We start from the raw sequence: 22,461 nt of genomic DNA on the forward strand, positions 1-22,461 counted from the left end.
GGCGTGGTGGTGGAAGTAGCGGGATTCCAACAGGGCTTCGCCAAGCGCTGCGGGAGGAGGGAGATGTGTCATGGGAGGGAGAGGGAGGCGCCAGGACTTAGGTATGGTTGCCCTCCCTTCCCCCCCCCACTATATATATAGGGCCAAGGGAGAGGGGGAGGGCACAGCCTTGCCCCTTCCTCCAAGGAAGGGTGCGGCCAAGGGGGGTAGGAGTCCATCCTCCCCAAGGCACCTCGGAGGTGCCTTCCCCCTTTAGGACTCTCCCCTCCTCTTGTCCCTTTGGTGCATGGGCCTCTAGGGGCTGGTGCCCTTGGCCCATATAGGCCAAGGCGCACCCCCTACAGCCCATGTGGCCCCCGGGGCAGGTGGCCCCACCCGGTGGACCCCCGGGACCCTTCCGGTGACCCCGAAACTTGTCCCGATGGCCGAAATGGCACTTCCTATATATAATTCTTTACCTCCGGACCATTCCGGAACTCCTCGTGACGTCCGGGATCTCATCCGGGACTCCGAACAACTTTCGGGTTACCGCATACTAATATCTCTATAACCCTAGCGTCACCGAACCTTAAGTGTGTAGACCCTACGGGTTCGGGAGACATGCAGACATGACCGAGATGACTCTCCGGCCAATAACCAACAGCGGGATCTGGATACCCATGTTGGCTCCCACATGTTCCACGATGATCTCATCGGATGAACCATGATGTCAAGGACTTAATCAATCCCGTATACAATTCCCTTTGTCTATCGGTACGATACTTGCCCGAGATTCGATCGTCGGTATCCCGATACCTTGTTCAATCTCGTTACCGGCAAGTCTCTTTACTCGTTCCGTAACACATCATCCCGTGATCAACTCCTTGATCACATTGTGCACATTATGATGATGTCCTACCGAGTGGGCCCAGAGATACCTCTCCGTTTACACGGAGTGACAAATCCCAGTCTCGATTCGTGCCAACCCAACAGACACTTTCGGAGATACCTGTAGTGTACCTTTATAGCCACCCAGTTATGTTGTGACGTTTAGCACACCCAAAGCACTCCTACGGTATCCGGGAGTTGCACAATCTCATGGTCTAAGGAAATGATACTTGACATTAGAAAAGCTTTAGCATACGAACTACATGATCTTGTGCTAGGCTTAGGATTGGGTCTTGTCCATCACATCATTCTCCTAATAATGTGATCCCGTTATCAACGACATCCAATGTCCATGGTCAGGAAACCGTAACCATCTATTGATCAACGAGCTAGTCAACTAGAGGCTTACTAGGGACATGGTGTTGTCTATGTATCCACACATGTATCTGAGTTTCCTATCAATACAATTCTAGCATGGATAATAAACGATTATCATGAACAAGGAAATATAATAATAACTAATTTATTATTGCCTCTAGGGCATATTTCCAACATCTGCGATTCAGAATCGTCCGTATCAGTGTCAAAGCTTGCATCAACGTAACCTTTTACGGTGAGCTCTTTGTCACCTCCATATACGAGAAACATATCATTAGTCCTTTTCAGGTATTTCAGGATGTTCTTGACCGCTGTCCAGTGATCCACTCCTGGATTACTTTGGTACCTCCCTGCTAAACTTATAGCAAGGCACACATCAGGTCTGGTACACAGCATTGCATACATGATAGAGCCTATGGCTGAAGCATAGGGAACATCTTTCACTTTCTCTCTATCTTCTGCAGTGGTCGGGCATTGAGTCTGACTCAACTTCACACCTTGTAACACAGGCAAGAACCCTTTCTTTGCTTGATCCATTTTGAACTTCTTCAAAATCTTGTCAAGGTATGTGCTTTGTGAAAGTCCAATTAAGCGTCTTGATCTATCTCTATAGATCTTTATGCCTAATATGTAAGCAGCTTCACCGAGGTCTTTCATTGAAAAACTCTTATTCAAGTATCTCTTTATGCTATCCAGAAATTCTATATCATTTCCAATCAGTAATATGTCATCCACATATAATATCAGAAATGCTACAGAGCTCCCACTCACTTTCTTGTAAATACAGGCTTCTCCGAAAGTCTGTATAAAACCAAATGCTTTGATCACACTATCAAAACGTTTATTCCAACTCCGAGAGGCTTCAGCTTTTCAATCAATTGGCTTTTCAATCAAACGGTCACCTGCTACTGTCTGTAAGTAGTACTACTTCTGTCATTAAGTCTCTCTATATAGGTCAGCTCTTTCATTGCATGTATTTATAATTATCCTCACTATATTATGCAGATTGAAGATCGTCGAATTGAAGAAAAGACAAGTCGGTGATATTGGGTTCATTAACACAAATCTCATAGATGCAACTGAGGTTAAATTTCATGCCAAAGATACCGAGGCCAACTTGCTACGATCATTGGTAATAAATGAAAACAAAGATATAATACTCTTTCCTTACAACTTCAAGTGAGTGTTACTGTCTTGTACATATTCGGTTTCCCTTATATATTAGTCCAGGTTATAGCAATGTAATTGATGAGTTATGCATGCGTGTGCAGGTTCCACTATATTCTCCTAGAGAATAAGCTTGAGCAGGGAGTAGTAAGTGTCTTAGACTCGAAACGAAAAGATCCCCAAGAGTATGCGGACATGACTCAAATGCTCGAGAAGTAAGCTAAATCGATCATTATACACCATATCAGCAACTTTGTTCATTTCTGATATCAAGTAATTGTTTTCTTTGTCTCGCAGGGTTTGGAGAAAATTCACCAAAAAAGCTCCAGGACTGCCAAAGAAGCTGGAATTTAGACACCCGAAAGTAAGTACTATAGTAGCATGTTCCGCGCATCTCCTAGTGATTCAAGCGCTAATTTCATCAATACCATTTGGCATTCTTGCTTATCAGTTTGATTGACCTCTATTTCTTGTAAAGTAGTTGTGGCAGGAATAAGGGAATGATTTCTGTGGATACTACATTTGCGAGTCCATCCGTCACACGACCTGTGAGCGGGGCTACTCTGACAAACAATATAAAGTGCGTAAATAACAATATTCATAATTTTATTTTATTACCATCATTTGTGTTGAGTTTCATTCATTCATATATATATATATATATATATATATATATATATATATATGTATTGACCCCCTTCTTCAAATTAGATGTTCCGGATGCGGGATGAACTCCTAGCACCAGATCGCATGCGAGCAATTCAAGAGGAATTGGCAGCATTCTTTCTTACCACGTGATCGCTGAAGACGGAGAATACTATGTGGACCATGCGTCCGTATGTTAGGAGGTTATATTTGTAAGAGATAATTATTGTATATATGTAGCCGGTAGTGTCGGATAGATATACGAGAACTTATTGTTCGACCAATCTCTCGGAGAAGAAGAGGTGGTCGATATCACTTCTCTCTGTATGCATATATGTTCATGAAGATCTTCTGTTTCCTTCATTTGCTTACTAGCTAGCTAGCGTGTCTAGTCCTCTCTATACGTATGTATAGTACGTAGCGTTGACCAACCGGGACCAAACGCCCTCCTGCCTGGGCTCGGCGCACAGACCACGTGGAGGCCCATCTGTCCCGGTTTTGGACTGAACCGGGACTAAAGGGCCAGGGCATTAGTAACGACCCTTTAGTCTCGGTTCAGGAACCGGGACAAAAGGCCCTTACCAATCGGGACAAATGGGCCGTTTTCTACTAGTGTACTGCCGACACTGCTCTTTCCAGTGGTGATATTTCTGTGCATATGTTAGCTTGTGAATACCCTTTCTCCGTGTTGAGTTTTAAATTTTGATAAAGGGGAAGAGAATGAATGCTCTATACTAGCCGCAGCAGCGGTTTCATCAGAAGATCTCTGCTGTAATAATTCCAATAAGCTGGTGTTCCTGGTAGAGTCTGAATCTCAATGCAGTGTTTTAAGGTAACTACGAGAAATACAGAGCCCAGCGTTTGTGGCCACAATGATTACGGGGCCTGCTTAAGTAAAAATATGCCATTCTAACTTCTTCCTCCTGTGACTGACTGGGTTATAGTATCTTTCGTGTACATGTTCTGCCAATTTTTGTTAGACTAGTCATAGTGGGAGTAACTTGACTAGTAACATCACACATTTCAATACAAAATTGCTTATGTGGCAGCTAATTAATGAGGAGAGAGAGGTTTGCGGTAACTTAGCTAGTTACTATAACATCACACATTTCAAGACATAATGAGTCTATAGCCTAATAAATGAACTCTTTCATGATACTACTCATAAGTTACTACCCACTATGGAAGTAGTAACATAGAGTAGTAACATCAGCAAGTTACTACTCTATGTTACTCCCCACCGTGAGCAGTCTTAGCGGTACTGATAGAGGCATAGCCAGCTTCAGAAGCCATCATTTATGGATCAAGCTGTTGTGTGGTGTCTCATTTATGAAGACTGTTTCACTTATGTGATGTGAGTGTTTGTGGCAGAAAATCGGAGTCGGAAGTAGTAAGTAGCTAGTTCACTAGTACTACAGATTTAAACGTTGGTGTTGAGTTCAAGTTTCACTGAAAGCTTTTCTTCTGTATATATATAGCTTATAAAATCAACGTATCAAACACCGTTGCTGTCTGCCCTCGTCACTGCAGCGGTCATCCTCCTCGACGACCCGTAAGCAAACACCGGTCGAGCCGCCGTGTCCCTCCACCCGCGGCCCGCGTTGGCCGCCATGTCCTCGTCACCCCCAGCCCTTGTAATCGCCTCGCTGATAAGCCACCGCCCATTCAAATAGGTACGTCTTTTCCCCCCTTTTTTGGAGATTTGCTTAAAAGTATATATTGTAATCAAACCTACAATAAAAAGAATTAAAAATATTCATGTTTAAAAAATATATTTACACACATAGTAAAATGTTTTCTTTTAAATAATGCTTAACTTCTTAAATAAAGCATTAAAAATGTTCATGTATATTAAAATTTTAGTCCAACCCCGCGTCGTCCTTCCCAGGGCGGCTCGGGCGGCGCTACTCCTCCCCGCGCAACCTTCTCCCCCCCAGCTTCTCCTTCCCTCCTGCCGCCGCCTATGGCTTCCGCCGGGCAAAGCCCCCACGGATCTGGCGGCGGCGGGCCGCGACACTCAGTGTTGTGCCCCCATCGAGCAGGGGGCTCGGGTGGTGGCCGACGGCGCCGCGCTACTTCGGCGCGCGTCCTTGAGCTTTGAGGTGGTGGGAGACGGCGGCGGTGGCTGGCGTGGGCTGTGGAGCAGCTTGTGCTGCGGGCGAGGGGTGCCTGGGTGGCGCCCTGGTGCTCGTCGGTGGGAGGTTCGCCGGGCTGCCTCGGGCGTCTTCGGATCCGGTGCTCTCGTCCATGATCCGGCGGCCGCGTGGTGCGGTGGCTAAGCTCGGTGTGGTCTGACAACCTCCCCCACCCCCCTCCCCCCTCCACCCAGTTTGTGGCCTGATGCTCCCGCGGGGTGCGCGGATCCGGCGCTATTGCGTCAGATCCGACAGGTTCACAACCCAGATTAGTCATTGGTTGGGGGGATCTGGGTCGGTCCATCTTGCTGGCCGGCGTGGTGCCGGGCGTGTGAGGTGGGCACCGGCTGTATGCCGGCCTCTGTTGGTCGGTGGTGTCCACGAGTTGTGCCGCCTCTTTGCTCGGCCATCAGCTTGCAGCGGGGGTGCCGTTGGGGCTGGCTAGTGCTGTGGTTTCGCAGATGGCGACCATGGTGGCTACGCGCTCCCTACGAGGGGGGCCGTTGTGGCTGGGTGTTGAGCCTTCTCTGTCTCGCCACCAGTGCAGAGGACGTTGTTTTCGTCTGTACTAGTGTGCCCCATGGTTTTGCAGATGGCGGCCATGGATGCGGTATTCTCTTCGATGCGAGGTGAACCGTGGCAGTGGTGGTGGTGGTTTCTCCTTGCCGGCTGCTAGGCTCATGCGTTCGGATCCTAGTCGGAGCTCTATGGCGTGTCTGGTGTTGGTGGTCTATGCGCGTGCTCTCGGCCAGCCTACCCTTTGGGTATATCGAACCCAGGTGGGGTTGGGGTTGCCCTCGGTGGTGCCTTGCCTTTCGACTACACCGGCGACCACCACGTGCGGCGAGGGTGGTCCATGCGACCGGGCTCTATGGTGTGTCTCTGCATTGTGATGCCCTTCGACTCCAGTAGTGGCACACATGCATCGTGGCGTCGTCTCGGCCGCGCGCAACCCTTCGACCACACCCACGACACAGGTGGTGTCGGCGCGTTGTGTTGTCTCGGATGTGCGTTGCCTTTCGATTACGCCGATGGTGCAGTGTCGAGACTGGGTCTCGGTTGACCAAGGCCGTTCGATTACTCCGGCGATTCTTCAAGCTGGGTTGTCCCTCCCGCTGTCATGCCCTGCGAGCTCTACCCTTGTGATCGCTGTGCTTGGGTCGTGATGAGCTTTCTCATCAATCAGCTGTCTCCGAGGGTTCTTGGAGTGACTCCCTTCTCTTCCTCTTATGTGTTGTTTGGTGTGTGTGTGTGTGTTTTCTTTTCCTTCTTCTCTCATGTAGCCCTGTTAATTCTGGTTCATTTGAACCCATCTTGTAGCGGCTGTAAGCCTCATAGGCAACTATGAATGAAAAAAATTCAGGTGGGGATTCTTTCCCCCCCCCCCCCCCCCCCCGTGACCATTCAAAAAAAAATTAGTCTGATTTTAAAAGGGTTCGCACCTTTTTAAAAAATCAGCAACTTTTAAAAAAAATGTTTATAGATTAAAAAATGTTGACCTATTTAGAAAGGATGTTCTTGTAATTTTAAGAAGTGTTCATGTCTTTCAAAACATGTTCATGTATTTACAAAAAAGATTCATGTATTTGTCAATAATTTTTTATATTTATTTTAAACAAAAAATATATAAGAAAATAAAATGGAACAGAAAGAAAAGAAGGCTGAAGGCCTATATATAACAATACAAGCTAGATGATGCCCTGCGTGTTGCTGCGGTAATTTTGTTAAAAATACATAAATAGTTGCTCAAAAATAACTAAATCTAATGAAAAGAAAATATATGCTTGAAAATCAACAACAAAAAGGTGTATAAAAATAGAACTGTTGTATTACAAAAAATATGAAGGATGACTAACATGCATGTATGATGTGGGAGTGTTACATGCATAGACTAATGCAAACATAATTGTAATTTATAAGTTAAATGCATGGTTTGCTTATGTGGCAGATTTAAATGCATGGCTTAGTGGGAGAGAAGACTTAAAGCATGAGTTAGTGCGTTGAGATGAACACTTTGCATGTTAAGAGAATTATGATGAACTTTTTAAGAATATATAGGATATAGGATACTACAACCGAAGTATTCATAAGAGACAAGAAACTTTAATAACATATGACCCATAAGATAAGAAAAGACGACTAGGACCGAGCTAATTATGTCCTCCAAACAGTATACATGCACACACTAACACACAACCACAACCACAATATATCACGCATGTACCTATCTTTGATCATTTTCGTGTAATAATATCACATGGACATGAGGTGCCCATACATCACCTGGTTCTACCTGTCTGGCACACCCGGCAGGCATCAGTGGCTACAATCCTTTGACAAGTCTGATGACGGCTCCCGGTGTCGCGGTGGGTGCCCATCCCTCCTCAGTCCTATCATATACTCCCTCCGTCTCATAATGTAAGATGTTTTTTAACATTAGTGTAGTGTCAAAGAACGGAGCGGAGGGAGTACATTATGTTCAAGGAAACCAACTTCTTCTTTATTCTAGCGCCTCACGCCCCACTTGAGATTATCTCTTTGGTCCATGAGTACTCCTGCTCGTTCTCGCCAGTGGACACCATCGATGGATGACGTTAGTCCGCGCATGAGCCCTCGTTGTCTCATGTTCCGTTGTCGTAGTGCGACGGAGAATAGCTCCTAAAGAAGAGGCAGATGCTCTTGGAGAGTTGTGAATTGGTTAGTGTCTGATCATGCACCGTCTGCAAGCATGCATGGGTTGATACAAAATCTAGTGAAACCAGATGATATTCAGTATATTTATAACCAAAGTGATGAAATTTGACAAAGTTCAACCAAAAAAATGAAATTACGAAAACTAAACTAAACTAACTGAGGTACCGGATGATTACCTCATAGATAGGGATGGCGGCACCACCTCCTTGCCGCGCCGTAAATGACGGGATGGGTGACGTCAGCTCCTCCTCGATGTGGTGTCGGGGTGGGGGCATCGGTTCCTTCTTGAGGCGACTCTGATTTGGATGCCGCAGTTGGGCAACGCCGGCCCACGGTTGAAGAGCGTCGCTCGAGCTACCGCGCATATTTGTCGTCCATCCATGCGAGCTCGGTAAGAAGAGCGCCACCTCCGTCTTGACCATCGGGACGGTGGACCCCGATGGGCCTGTGGACTGTGGGCGGCAGTGCCACGATTCGAAGCTTCCCGCGGATGCTCCTAACAATATGGACTTGGCTATCGTGACAGTGTGCGGTAGAGAGGAGAGGCGAGGCAGCGATGTGAGGAGGAGATGTGGCAGCGTTTGTCAGCACGACCAACCTGCTTAAATAACCGGGGTAGGCGGGCCAACACAGCTTCAATGCTGGCGCATCGGCCGAAGTAGGCTTCTCGGCCGACGCATTCGCATTGAAGCGGCTCTTGTCGGCCGTCCCGTCACGTCGGTCCGACCGGCAGGAATGCAGGTAGGCGGCGGTCCAGTAGGGTCCACTCTAAGCGGCAGTAAACGAGCAACGAGGCTTCTGGAGCGGAAGCTTTTGGATGCAGTCCCTTCGAAGGTCACTCCTGAGATGAATTTGCTCCTCACTGCTCCTTAAGCGGAGACGAAGTGAGAACTGCCCTCTTTCAAATGTATCCCATGAAGGCTCCAGGGCCGGATGGATACCCGGCGCACTTTTTCCAACGACACTGGGAGTTGTGTGGTGGCGAGATGACAAAGGTTGTACTTCGCATACTGCGAGGGGAGGAAAGTCCAGAGGCTATCAATGAAACAATCCTTGTTTTAATACCAAAGGTAAAAGATCCCACTTCCCTCACGCAGTACAGACCCATCAGTTTATGTAACGTGTTATATAAGATTGCCTCCAAGGTGTTATCCAATAGGTTGAAACAAATATTGCCTGGCATTATCTCTCAAGAGCAATCTTCTTTTGTGCCTGGACGTTTAATCACAGGTAACATCATAACAGCCTATGAGTGCTTGCATTTTATGAAAAGGAACAAAGCCCAGCGGAATAGGTACTGTGCAGTTAAACTGGATAGGATGAAGGCATATCACCGTGTTGAGTGGACCTACCTTGAAGCTATCATGACCAAGATGGGTTTTGCCCCTACTTGGGTAGCTTCAATCATGAGGATGGTGACTTCGGTAAAATTTTCTGTTCTCTTCAATGAGAGTAAGCTTAAGGAATTTACACTGTCCAAAGGGATCCGTCAGGGAGACCCAATTTCTCCATACCTGTTTTTGATTGCAGCGGAGGGCCTTTCGTGCCTCTTAAAAACCCAAGATGAATCATCGCACCTCGGTGGTATTCGAGTGGCTCCGCCGGTAAGCCACTTGCTTTTTGCAGATGATTGCCTACTGTTTGTCAAAGCCAGTTCAACTGGAGCAAATGAGTTGTCTTCTGTGATGGATAGTTATTGCAATGCCTCTGGCCAGAGAATAAACTTATCAAAGTCCTCGGTGTTTTTCAGTAAGGGCTGCCCGAACTCGTTGAAGAATGAGGTAAAAAACATTCTGAATATTCCAAACGAATCTCTATCTGATAGATACTTTGGAATGCCCACAGATGTGGGAGTTAGTAAAAACGGAGCTTTCAAATTTCTCAGAGACAGAGTCTGGAGCAAGATCAAGGGGTGGATGGAAAATCTTTTGTCAGCCGGAGGTAAAGAAGTTTTGATTAAATCCGTTGCACAAGCGGTTCTTGTTTACTCAATATCATGCTTTAAACTCCCACGAGCTATGAGCACATCAACTCGCTCTACAGAAAGTTTTGGTGGGGTAGCAAGGAGGGGAAACGGAAGCCTAGTTGGGTATCATGGAGCACTATGACGATGCCAAAATACTATGGTGGTTTGGGATTCTGGGATATATAGCTTTTCAATCTAGCTTTGCTAGCAAGACAAGCCTGGAGAATTCTAACAGACCCGGAGTCCCTTAGTGCATGAGTACTGAAGGCCAAATATCACCCGACAATGGATTTCTTGGACTCGGAGTTGGGTTCTGCTCCTTCCCAGATCTGGCGCGCCATCTTGGAGGGACGAGACGTGATGACCCAGGGGCTAATAAGGTGGGCTGGCAACGGTCAAACAACGCAGATCTGGAACCACAATTGGTTACCTCGTCCGGCTAATATGAGACCCATAGTGAGCAGGATAGTGGATCCACCTTAATGGGTCAGTGAACTAATCATGCCAGATGCTCAATGGGACAGCACATTGATCTCGGAAATCTTCCTTCCAACAGATGCTCAGACAATTATGTCGATACCTTTGTGCACGAGACATGTCGATGACTTCTGGTCTTGGATTCATGAAAAGAATGGAGTGTTTTCCGTCCGATCTGCTTACCGCATGTTGGTTAACACCAAGATGAGGAGAGAAGCATGACTTGAGGGCCGAGCAAATTCTTCTGATTTGGACAGAGATTCCAAGGCGTGGGAGAAATTATGGAAAGTCAATGTTCCGCCTAAGGTGAAGATTTTCTTATGGAGGCTAGCACAACAATCTATCCCCACAGCAGACCTACTACATCACCAAAACATGTCCACAAGCACACGGTGTGGCTTGTGCGGGGCAGAAGATTCATGGCAGCACTCCTTTCTTCACTGCACAGTCGCCCGATGTGTGTGGGCGCTACAAGATCCTGAGTTGGTTGAGGCCCTGAACAACACCCAAGAGCCGGATGCGAGACGATGGTTGTTTGTCCTTCAGGATATGCTTTCACCTGCAGAATTTACCCAGGTTGCAGTTACATTGTGGGCGCTGTGGCACTCACGTCGTCAGGCGCTGCATGAGAACATCTTTCAGAGCCCTTTGTCTACGCATCTTTTTATCACCAAGTATATCAGAGAGATCGAGGATTGCACGCCCAAGGCAAGGCAAGGGACAGTGCACCCAACCCCGGTGCAAACGCGGGCTAGATGGATACCGCCACCGCCGGGAGTGGCAAAGATCAGAGTGGACGGGGCAGCAACGAGAAACTCCCTTGCGGGTTCCTTCAGTGCGATATGCAGAGACGAAACATGGTTGTTCTTAGGAGCCTCGGCTGATCCTGCGACTCTGGAAGCTTTGGCGTGTAGAGAGGCACTCGCCCTTGCGATGGACTTGCAGATCCCCAGGGTTGTAATTGCTTCAGACTGCCTGGGAGTGATCCGGGATATCAAAGATGCCACAGGAGGGAACTACGCTGCTGTAATCAAGGAGATCACTGAGACAGCGAGAGATTTTGAGCAATGCACCTTCATCTTTGAGGGTAGATCGACAAATATCGAGGCACATAGCCTTGCTAAACATGCTTTCGGACTAGATTATGGGCGCCATTTGTGGCTTACAAACCTACCAGATATCCATTGTATTCCTATGAACTTTTTATGATGAATAAAGTGTGTTTAGACTCAAAAAAATCAAATTAAATGTTTATCTTAATAAATAAACTCATGAAATTAAATGTGAATAACATGTCCACCTCTCTTTGAAACAAAGGGACGCCTGATAGAAATAATAAGTCTGTTTTCTTCAAGAAGAAAAGAAATTATTAAAATCTTTCATTCAGCCCCTCTGGTCGATAATTTTGATCTTTATACAAATTTTGTATGGACAAATGAAACCACAATTTTGGGTCAGAATAGAAAATACCCTCGACGCTGCAGAATTGGGGGAAGAAGACCAATCGAATCTGGAAAGCTCTACTCTGCAGGTTGGTTCTCTTCTCCCCTTCTTTCTCGCTCGCGCCGCGCTGCTCTGCGTCGACGCCGGTCCGGTGGGCGCCAGCACCCCCCGGCCGCGCCGTCCCGGATCTGCGCCACCACCCACCCTGGCGTGGATGCGGACGGGGAGCGAGAGTGAGAGCGGAGGGCCAGTAGCAGCTGTTAATAACATCCTCGCTCGCGCCGCCGTCCCCTTGCTCTGCCTGCCCCGGTCTGGGAGAGGGGGAGGCTGCAGGACCGGCGGCCGCGAGAGACGAGCGAAGGTGGCCCGCCCGTGTTAGATGCTGCGCTTGTGCTGTGTGAGGGGCGGGAGAGCAGAGTGTGTGGTTTCAGATTTGTCTGCCGCTGCTGCTCTACTTGTTTCAATACCGATAGCTCTTGTGCCTGATGCTCTTATTTGTAATTGTTTTACAGATTCTCCATCACATCACAGCCAAATGAGCCATCGACCTACTTTGCGTTTGGGGAGAGACAGAGAGAGGCCCTTTGATGCTTGTATGGAATCAATTTGATAAAAATGTAAGTGTGTGACAGCTGCTAAATGGGTTGGACTGCACAATGAAATAAGGGGGACGATCTGTGGCTGTTGGTATTCGAATGAGAATTCGGTGAGTGAGATTTGCTGGCTTGGTTGCTGCTACCGCTTGTGTTAGATGCCGCGCTTGTGTTGTGTGAGGTGTGAGAGCAGAGTATGGTTTCAGATTTGGCTGCTGCTGCCGCTTGATGCAGCTGCTGGGCGAGAGATAATTAGGAGAAATCGATGCTGCTGCTCTATTTGTTTCAATGCTCATGCTATTGTCCCTGATGCTCTTCTTTCTGCTGTTTTTACAGGTTAATTGTTCGTAAAGGCCAAATAAACCATCGACCTAAGCCGACGACAAGTGGTAGTTACAGGAAATCAGGACAATATAGGTGAGTCAGATTTGCTGAATGGGTTCGAGTGATCAAAGAAATAAGGCCAGTGGTATGTTGATGTTGGTACTGAATTGAGAATGATATTTTGTCACAACCATTATCTGAGAAAAAGGAAAATTCTCAACAACCATGGCGGAGGCTGTTGTCGGGCAGCTAGTGGTCACGCTGGGGGGTGCGCTGGCAAAAGAGGCGACGATCTTTGGCGGGGCCCTCCTCGGCAAGGAAGCCTCTGCCCTCAGGGGCCTCTTCGGCAAGATCTGCGACTCCAAGGCGGAGCTGGAGAGCATGCAGGCCTGCCTGCAGGAGGCGGAGCAGTTCAAGGACACTGACAAGACTACAGCCATCTTCGTTGGCGAGATCAGGGGTTTCGCCTTCCAGATCGAGGATGTCGTTGACGAGTTCACCTACAAGCTGGAGGACTGCAAGCACGGAGGGTTCGCTGGCAAGATGAAGAAGAGGCTCAAGCATATCAAAACCTGGCGCCGCCTGGCAGCCAAGCTCCAAGAAATCGATGTCAAGCTGAAAGATGCCAAGAGGAGGAAGCAGGATTACGCAGTCGTTGCAGGAATCGGCGGATCTGCTTCTGCTGCCAAATCGACAAGTCGAGGTCAAGCCCTGCACTTCACCAGGGATGAGGACCTTGTGGGAATCGAGGAGAACAAAGAGAAGTTGATACGGTGGCTGACGGGCAGTGGCGGTGGTGATTATCTGGAGCAGAGCAACAGCAAAGTCACCACGGTGTGGGGGATGCCTGGTGTTGGTAAAACCACTCTGGTTGCTCATGTGTACAACACGGTGAAATTGGATTTTGACGCCGTGGCGTGGGTAACAGTGTCAGAGAGTTACAATCTCGAAGATCTGCTGAAGAAGATAGCCGCCGAGTTTGGCATCGCAGGCAATATTGCCAATTTTGAGATGAGGCGCCTAGCAGAGTCCGTCAACAACTATCTTCAAGGTAAAAAGTACATCTTGGTCCTGGATGATGTTTGGACTCCGCTTGTGTGGTCGGAGATAAGGAATGCCTTTCCTACTTCTAATTGTACCGGCCGATTCATTATCACATCAAGAAAGCATGAAGTGTCACAGTTGGCAACTGGTGAATCTGCAGTTCACTTGGAACCGCTAGAAGCACATCACTCCTGGGTGTTGTTCTGCAATGGGGCCTTCTGGAATCATGTTGACAAACAGTGCCCGTTGGAGTTGCAGAAATTGGCTTGGAAGTTCATAGCTAAGTGTCAAGGCTTGCCTATTGCTATCGCTTGCATTGGCCGCCTACTCTCCTGCAAACCCCCAACTTCTGCCGAATGGGAGAATGTGTACAGGGGTTTGGATTCACAGTTGGTCAAAGATGTGATCCCTGATGCTCATATGATCCTAAAGATCAGCTTGGAGGACCTTCCATACAATTTAAAGAATTGTTTCTTACATTGTGCATTATTCCCAGAAAACTATGTATTACAGAGGAGGAAGACAATGAGGCAGTGGATTTCAGCGGGGTTTATCAGGGAAAAGGAAGAGAGCAGAACATTGGAGGAGGTGGCTGATGGATACTTGGCTGAGCTTGTGAATCGAAGCCTACTACAGGTAGTGAAAAGGAATTATGCCGCACGACTGAAACACTGTCGGATGCATGAAGTCATACGCCTTGTTGCCCTCAACAAAGCCAAGGAGGAATGCTTTGGTAAAGTTTATAGTGGCTCTGGTACTGGGGCATTCTCTGTGGAGGGTGCACGTCGCATATCGGTCCAGGGGGGAAACCTTGAACACCTGAGCCGAACTGCTGCAACACATCTTCGTTCGCTCCATGTATTTGGGAGGTATATCAATGTTGATTTGCTGAAGCCTATCTTAACATCTTCGAATCTGTTGTCGATGTTGGATCTGCAAGGTACTTGTATCAAGATGCTGCCCAATGAGGTATTCAACTTTTTTAACTTGCGTTATTTGGGCCTTCGATATACTGATCTCGAAAGCCTGCCTGATGCAGTGAGGAGGTTGCAAAACTTGGAAGTCTTGGATGCTGTGCATTCTAAGCTGACGTATTTGCCAAACAGTATCGTAAAACTTCAGAATTTGAGATACCTCTATGCGTCATCCACTTTCAGCACATCAGAGAATGTAAGAGCAGGTGGGGTCAAGGTCCCTAGTGGCATACAACACTTGGCAGGACTGCGGGCTCTTCAGCGTGTCAAAGCCACTCCAGAGTTTCTTCATGAGGTTGGAGCTCTGACAGAGCTAAGAACATTGGATGTGTGCGACGTTCAGAGTGAACATTCTGCTGACTTGAGCAATGCTATCACCAAAATGAGCCATCTTGTTCATCTCGCAATTGTAGCTGCAGCTGAGAATGAGGTGATGTGGCTTGAAGGGCTATATTTACCTCCAACCCTTTCTTGGCTTGCTTTACGAGGGAAGCTGGAAAAAACATCGATGCCTCAGCTCTTCTCTTCCTGGTCACACCTTAATAGCCTCACTCGGTTGCAGCTGGTATTCTCCAATATTGATGAGGAAACCTTTTCCTGTCTCTGTGTGTTACGTGGTCTACGCTTTCTTTGGCTAAGGAAGGCTTTTGAAGGGAAGAGGTTGTATTTTTACACAGGGTCATTTCCAAATCTTACACATCTATTTATCCGGAGCGCAGCACAACTCAACCAAGTTGGAATAGAGAAGGGTGCAATGCAAAATCTGATCGAGCTATCGTTAACAGACTGCCCTGAGCTAAAGTTTGTTCCAGATGGCATCAAACACCTAGCATCCCTTGAAAAATTAATTCTGGAAGATACATCAGAAGAGTTAATAGAGAAGCTCCTGGAGAAGAGATATTCAGATGAATGTAGTGAAGATGCAATGCAGATTAGCCACATAAGGAATGTTACAGTTGGACTGAGCCATAAAGGACTCTGGGAAAGGATTAGGTGATCGTCGCTGCTCCAAAGGTTGGTTTTTGCTGTTTTTGTCTTTCATGCATATATTATATATTGACATAATTAAATTAAATTAGCAATTGGTAGCTAGCAATGGCTGACACAAATTTGTTATGAATTTTTCAATTAAAGCAAATTAATGTGATTCTTTTCTCCATGCTCATGTGTATCTTCTTTAATAGACTTGAAGTATGCAAGTACATAGCCTGTAACTGGTAGGACCGGGAAAGAAACAAGCAAACTGATCATGCAGTTAATAGTTCCTCCGACGTACAAAAATGTTATGCTGTATTTAGGATATGTGTCCTTTCATCAGTTAATATAACTTCTAGTTCCTCGTACGTTTTGTGACTTAAGCTGTAACTCGAGTTTTTTTCTGTATGGAATATGCTCCTTGTTTTAATGTAATGCATGTCCTTTTGCCAAAAGAGTACTTCCTTCTACGTTTGTGTTCTCTCGTTTAAAGTTTTTTTTAAATGGACATAGATAGAGATTCATCCACTACCCTGTCTGATTGACACTGTTTGTGATAGTTATCAGATTCTGCTCTGCACTACCAAGCACATTTTGCTTGCTTGGGAAGAGACCAGGATCGATGCTGATCTGCCAACTGTCCTCCCGTCTCAAGGCTCTGATGGGGAGTGAAGATTTTAAGCTGGGCTCCGATGAGGTGTTGCAGTTTTTAGTTATTACATCTGTACTCAATGAAATTCCTTGTTACTATTCTATATCGAAGACAATACAAGGCAGATGTCTGGAAACATTTCTTAGCTGCTAGACAGAGAAAAGAACTATGCATTCGGGCTCTGGAACGATGTCCGTGTGATGTTTTCAACATTGGGCTGTGTGAGATGAGTATTCTGCTAATCAGTTAGTGGTATTTTCTGTTGCCTACGTACTTTGGCATGGTGAACTTTGTTCTTGAGAGCATGGCTGGAAAGTCAATCTGGAAAGATTGTTGCTGTAAATTATAAAGACTCTATTCAAACTTGTCATATTTGTTGCACCGGAAGCAGAATTAGTTTCCTTTTGAGTGTTTGTTGATAGCATGAGTTGGACCAGAACCCCTGCCATTGACTGGAACTCTAGTGAATATGCATCAGATGTACAGGCTGTTTGTGACAAACTTTGTTCACCGTAACAGTGTATCACTGACCAAGTTATCGTTATGTTCTAAGATTATCATCTCATATTATGATATTATATATACGATTTTTGGTCTGTATGTTCTATGTTATCGTGCATCACTGAGGTGTCTCTAATGAATTCATTTTCTTAATATCTTATTGTCATGAGTGCAGTGTCATCCTGAAGCAAAAAACAGTGTTATTGAAGCCCTGGCCTTGACATGCAGTGTCATCGATTTATCAAGAAGGTACCGCTTAAGCATCTTCAATGCTACCAGCTCCCACGGCAAGGCCACCTGTCCCCGCTGGTTTGTCCAACGCATTTGTGGAGAAAAAGGTTCAGTCCCTGTCGTCCAACATTGTGCTTGAACCAAAAGCTGCACATGCTGACATTGTTTTAGTTATATACTTAGATGCCAGCAAATGCAGGTAATTATCATCTAAGCACCAACTCTGTAGTCTGTACCATTAGCTGCTAACCACTTTTATTGGAAAGAACAAGTTTAGTAACTTTCATCTTCCCTCTGATCAAAGTTCGCTGGTCTAGAAAGTTTAGTTACATCACTGCAGAACTCCTATATAGTAGCATCAAAAGGATCATAGTGTACTGAAGTATGGGATGAATTGCTACCGACAGTTTTTGCTTGTCTATAATGGTTTCGTCTCTTCTTTTTCAATATATCATCGACATGAGCGCAACATAGCAAACTAGTGGATTTATCCCTAAGCCTGGCCAGCGTCTTCCTCCTTGAGGCGCCCCATATAGTGCTGAGTCTTCAAGTGTTGCTGCTGAATTTAACTGGGGTACCATACTTTTGTTAGCAGGAATATATGTAGTGTTGCTGCTGAACTTTAAAAAAAGATTTCTATTGTTAAGTCCATTTGGTGCTTATCCCCATCAGGTTCATAACACTATTTGCAAAATCAGGGAATTCAATATTCCATAGATTGATATACTATTAGTTACATTGCAGGTAAATTTCCTAGTTCAGCACGTAGCTCACAAATACTCCCTCTGTAAAGAAATATAAGAGCGGTTAGATCACTAAAGTAGTGATCTAAATGCTCTTATATTTCTTTACGGAGGGAGTATATTTTTGGGCTACCAGAAGAGGTGGACTGGTACTCTGCAGATGAAAAGGTATGTGGTACAGACCACCGAACAAACAATGAAACATATATATCTATACCAATATAAAAAGACCCAAAGGGGCAGATCCAAACCATCTCAACCGTCAAATCATGTTATCTAACGGTTCAAATCCCTCCAATGGTGAGCACCAAACACGTTTAACGCTCTAATTACCCACCACTGCCATTGGTTATAAACACGTTTTGACTCAACGCTATCCCATGAAATCTGCCATGTAATTAATATCCTACCATTCCCGTGAAAAAGTAATTGATATACTACTAAATACCAACGTGCAACAGATATATCTTACCTAATATAACGTGCAACTAATATTCTACCTAATATAAATGTGCATTGCACGTACATTATTACTAGTTTGCCAGTAATTTTTCTTTTCAAGCTATTCAAAACATACTTCCAATGTACAAATAAGATAAGATTAAAAAACAGTGATGAAAACCAAGTGTGTTTTTAAGTTGGATGTCTTCTTCTCATTGGCCACTCATTTCACCTTGGTCCAGATAAAACTGATGCTTGAGGTTGAACTGAATATGCAGTTGGATTATCTTCTAGGGGCAAGACTGTATTTGTGTTGAGAAATCTGTGAAGAATAGTGGTTTCTATGCTCATCCCACCCTCTAATACCTTTATCACCGTTGACATGGAAGGCCTTTGACTGCCATCATTTAGCAGGCACCACACTGCAAGCTTCATCATTTGAATCACTTGCTCCTGGTGCGAGACCATGTCGTCACTATGCTTGTCAATCAGAACTCTCCTCAGGCAGAGAATTATCAATATTTTTTCTCCCACTTATTAGCTCCATGACAACTACTCCAAAGCTGTAGACATCAACCATTTCAGTGATTTGCGAGGTTAACCATTCATGTGCCATATACCCTGGCGTGCCTCTCATCATCGTCATTACCTTGTGTTTGATCCCTGTCTATTAACTCAGATAGTCCAAAATCAGCCACTTTAGCATTGAAGTTCTCATCTAAGAGAATATTTTGCGGTTTGATGTCCAAATGAGCTATCTTTCGCCTGCACCCCTCGTGAAGATAGCATAGGCTTTTGGCAATACCCAGAATGATGCCACACCGTGTGTGCCAATCGAGTGGGGCATTGTCATGGCGGTAATAGATCCATCTATCAAGTGACCCTCCCGACATATATTCATATACAAGAAGCCTTTGAAATTTCTCTGTACAAAAGCCAATCAGCCTGACAAGATTAATGCGGTCTATGCTTCCAATAGTTTCAACCTCTGCCAAAAACTCTTTCTTTCCTTGTCTAGCACCTTCCAAACGTTTGACTGCAACTCTCTCTTCGCCTAATTTCCCTGCAAAAACCGACCCAAATCCACCTTCTCCAAGCTTTTTACTGAACCATTTAGTGCATTCTCCCAGCTTGTCAAATGGAAACCTTGTTGGCATCCCTGGTAATTGATCAAACTGGAGGTCTTCATCATTGTCTTCATACTTTCCCCTCCTTAGCAGACAAACAGTGATAACAATGGCAATGAATATGATAGTAGTAACAAGTGCAAAGGCGATGCCTAGAATAACCTTCCTTTTGTTTGCAACAGGATGAGAAGCAGCAGACGAATTGAAAAGAGCTGTTTCAGGTTGTATTGATTGCAAGGAGAAGACCTTGGTCACCCACAGGCACTTGCTCTCAGAATCATTGAGGTGATATCTGAAGATGACGGCCCTGCAGGAGCAGTTCTTCAAGCAAGCCTGCTTACAACTGTCAACATTCGTTGCATTCTCAATTGTGTGGTGGGCATCAAAGTAAGAAACGTCAGCAAGGGTCAAGAGCTTATGGCGTTGCATTTCTTGACAAGAGACTGGATTCAGTGGTGCACAGCCAAGATTTGCCTTGCGCACATGCACTGGCTTGAAGTAGTTTATTGAACTTGAGTTGTCCTGAAATGGACATGTGCACTGCCCAGCTGTGCATATGCCGTACTCTCCGTACACCGTTGGGAATTCACAATCATCAGACAATTCTCCCATCTTGGTTACATCCTTTGTGCCTCAGACCCTAGCCTCACGTACTGAGTGGATTTAGCTGCTGGCAGTAGGATACTATACATTAATGGCGCATTTGGCTGTTCTGGCTGCAAAAGGAGGCTGAGGCTGCCATTGCCAAATGTAAAGTTTGTTGGACCATTGCCTGTGTTCACCGTTGCTGCAAACTCATAGTAGAGTTGTGATGGTGTGGATTCAACATAACCATACAATCCTCTGGGGAGAACTGTCATGTACAACTGATTCTCTGTCCAATTTGTGGCGGCAGTGTTAGCTACAAGCCTCATACCTTCTTGTAGTGACTGCCCAGTGAGCAACGTGTCACTGGGATGATCAAATGACTGCCACACAGTTCCATTTGTGCGATCAGATAGCACCAGATTGCAATCCTCGGTGATCACCATGCCTGCGACGAACCGCCCGGAGCTGCCGCTGGACCATACGAGGCTACCATCAGCATCTCGGGGCACTAAGTTCCTATCGATGGTAAGCTCAATGGTGGCACCCTCACTGACAGGACGACCCGGGTTAGCAGACCATACCACGTGAGGCTTCCTTGCACTGTGGATGTGGAAAATGTAGATGGCAAAGAAGAACACGTTGCAGGGGGAGGCGCAGAAGAAACCTGCACCAATGTAAGGTCCGAAGAAGGTTTGTGGCGAGCTGATTACGATGGATCGGCCGGCGAACTATCATAGAAGAGGGTTTGAAAAACGTGTGGCCCGGTGAAGGAGCTTTCGTTGTTGGTCCACGATGTTGAGAGCTTGGTTGTGGGATACTCGGTGAAGTTCAACTGTGCCTCGGAGAGCAATTGTGCTGCAGCTGCTAGTATGATTAAGAGGAGATTGGCAGGACCCATGGTTGCTGTTGGAGGTTGTAAGAAGATGAATCGGTTCTTGGTCTATGACTATGAGAAGCCGGGAACAAGGAGGGGGACGAGCTTGCAGAGGGGAAAGGTTAAACCTGAAACACGATTGCCTCCCTTGCAGAGGAGAAAAGTCCACTGTTCGTCTCTGCCGGCCCAAGTCAGTCATTGTCGAGGTTAACTGCCGGCTGGAGCATATAGAATGTCAGTAGACGTCTGGCTCAAGTATATAGAATGTCCCTAATTTTGCTGCAAAGGCATGCAAGTACTACTTAGAGCAGCATCAGGGATCACTAATTAAGGTTGTAAATCTTATTTGGATTCAAATTTGCTCCAGATGGCAAGGTCTTGAAATCGTCGTTCTAGTCGTTCTTGTGACGTGACAATTTGAGTTAATAAAACACCCTTTATGGGGAAAAGTCCATTCTTCTCATGCTGTAATCAGTTGCAGATGGTAAGCATTAGCATTCTTTATCCTTATCAACACGAAGTGGCAAGGACTACCGATCAGCAGTTACTTAAATAAATGAACAAGTTGCCATTTGGCGACCATAGACGGTTCTGTTACCCTTGGAGTATGCAGGTGTCTCCATGATGAGGATTTCTGACCACGATATTATTCCACTTGCAACACAGCTGTGTGAGATGAGTATTCTGCTCATCAGTTAGTGGTAGTTCCTGTTGCCTGCATACTAGCTTTAGCATGGCCAACTCTGTTCTTGAGAGCATGGCCATGTGCTGTTGGAAACACAATCTGGAAACGATGTTGCTGTAAATTACAAAGACTATTCAGTTTCATGATGAAATTGGAGTGCCAAGCTATGCTCCTGTTACCGATTTTTGTCTTATTTGTCACATCGGAAGCAGAATTAATTGCCTTTCAAGTGTTTGTTGATAGCATGAGTTGGACATTGATTGAAACAGTTTTTTATATACAGTATCATAATTGAATATGAAACAGCTTTCTTATACAGTATCATAGTTGAACCCCCTGCCATTGATTGGAACAGTTTTTTTATTTAGAGTATCGTATTTGAATATGTATTGATTGAAACAGTTTTCATATACAGTTTTTTTTTACAGGTGAAGCTGTTTGTTACAATCTCTGTTCACCGTAACAGTGTATGACTGACCAAGTTGTGGCCATGTTTTAAGATTATCATCTCATATTATGATATTATATATAAGGGTTTTTGGTCTGTAGGTGGTTAGTTGCTTGAAATGCCTAACCCATTAACCTTTTTATTTGTTCAAACCTCAGTTTGATAAGTATAATTCTGGTTTTTTAATTTCAGTGTAATGGAGTATGGAATGAATTGTTGTTGACAGTTCTTACTCATCTCTAATGAATTCATTTTCTTAATCTCTTATTGACATGAGTGCAGTGTCACCCTGAAGCAAAAGACTGTCATTGAAGCCTTGGCCTGGATATGCAGTGACATCGATTTATCAACAAGACACCACTTAAACATCTTCAACTCTACCATCTCCCACGGCAAGGGCACCTGTCCCACCTGGTTTCTCAAATACATTTGTGGAGAAAAAGATTCAGTTCCAGTCGACCAACATTGCGCTTGAACCAAAGGTGCACA

General features: G+C 45.5%; 1 protein-coding gene and 1 pseudogene across 4 annotated transcripts; one reads left to right on the forward strand and one right to left on the reverse strand.

Moving 5' to 3' along the window:
- The first annotated feature begins 11,866 nt into the window (after positions 1-11,866).
- LOC125542567 (disease resistance protein RPM1-like) lies at positions 11,867-16,739 on the forward strand. Of its 4 annotated transcripts, XM_048705664.1 has the most exons (5): positions 11,867-12,189; positions 12,285-12,478; positions 12,702-14,673; positions 14,773-15,721; positions 16,243-16,739. In XM_048705664.1, exons 3-4 carry the CDS (start codon positions 12,915-12,917, stop codon positions 15,702-15,704), a joined length of 2,691 nt encoding a protein of 896 aa, XP_048561621.1. In that variant the 5' UTR covers positions 11,867-12,189; positions 12,285-12,478; positions 12,702-12,914; the 3' UTR covers positions 15,705-15,721; positions 16,243-16,739. The 4 variants fall into 4 exon arrangements, with proteins under 4 accessions (XP_048561621.1, XP_048561606.1, XP_048561614.1 ...); XM_048705649.1 differs by having other exon boundaries at positions 12,702-15,721; XM_048705657.1 differs by having other exon boundaries at positions 12,702-15,721; positions 16,250-16,739.
- Positions 16,740-16,891: 152 nt separating this feature from the next.
- Positions 16,892-22,454, reverse strand: LOC125542597 (annotated as a pseudogene).
- Between the last annotated feature and the right edge of the window lie 7 nt (positions 22,455-22,461).

This window comes from Triticum urartu, chromosome 1 (genome assembly GCF_003073215.2).
Source record: "Triticum urartu cultivar G1812 chromosome 1, Tu2.1, whole genome shotgun sequence".
Classification (NCBI taxonomy): Eukaryota; Viridiplantae; Streptophyta; class Magnoliopsida; order Poales; family Poaceae; genus Triticum; species Triticum urartu.

What these genes read in the sequence shown, in the direction of transcription:
- LOC125542567 (XM_048705649.1), top strand. Translation starts at nt 12,915, where the DNA reads ATGGCGGAGGCTGTTGTCGGGCAGCTAGTGGTCACGCTGGGGGGTGCG.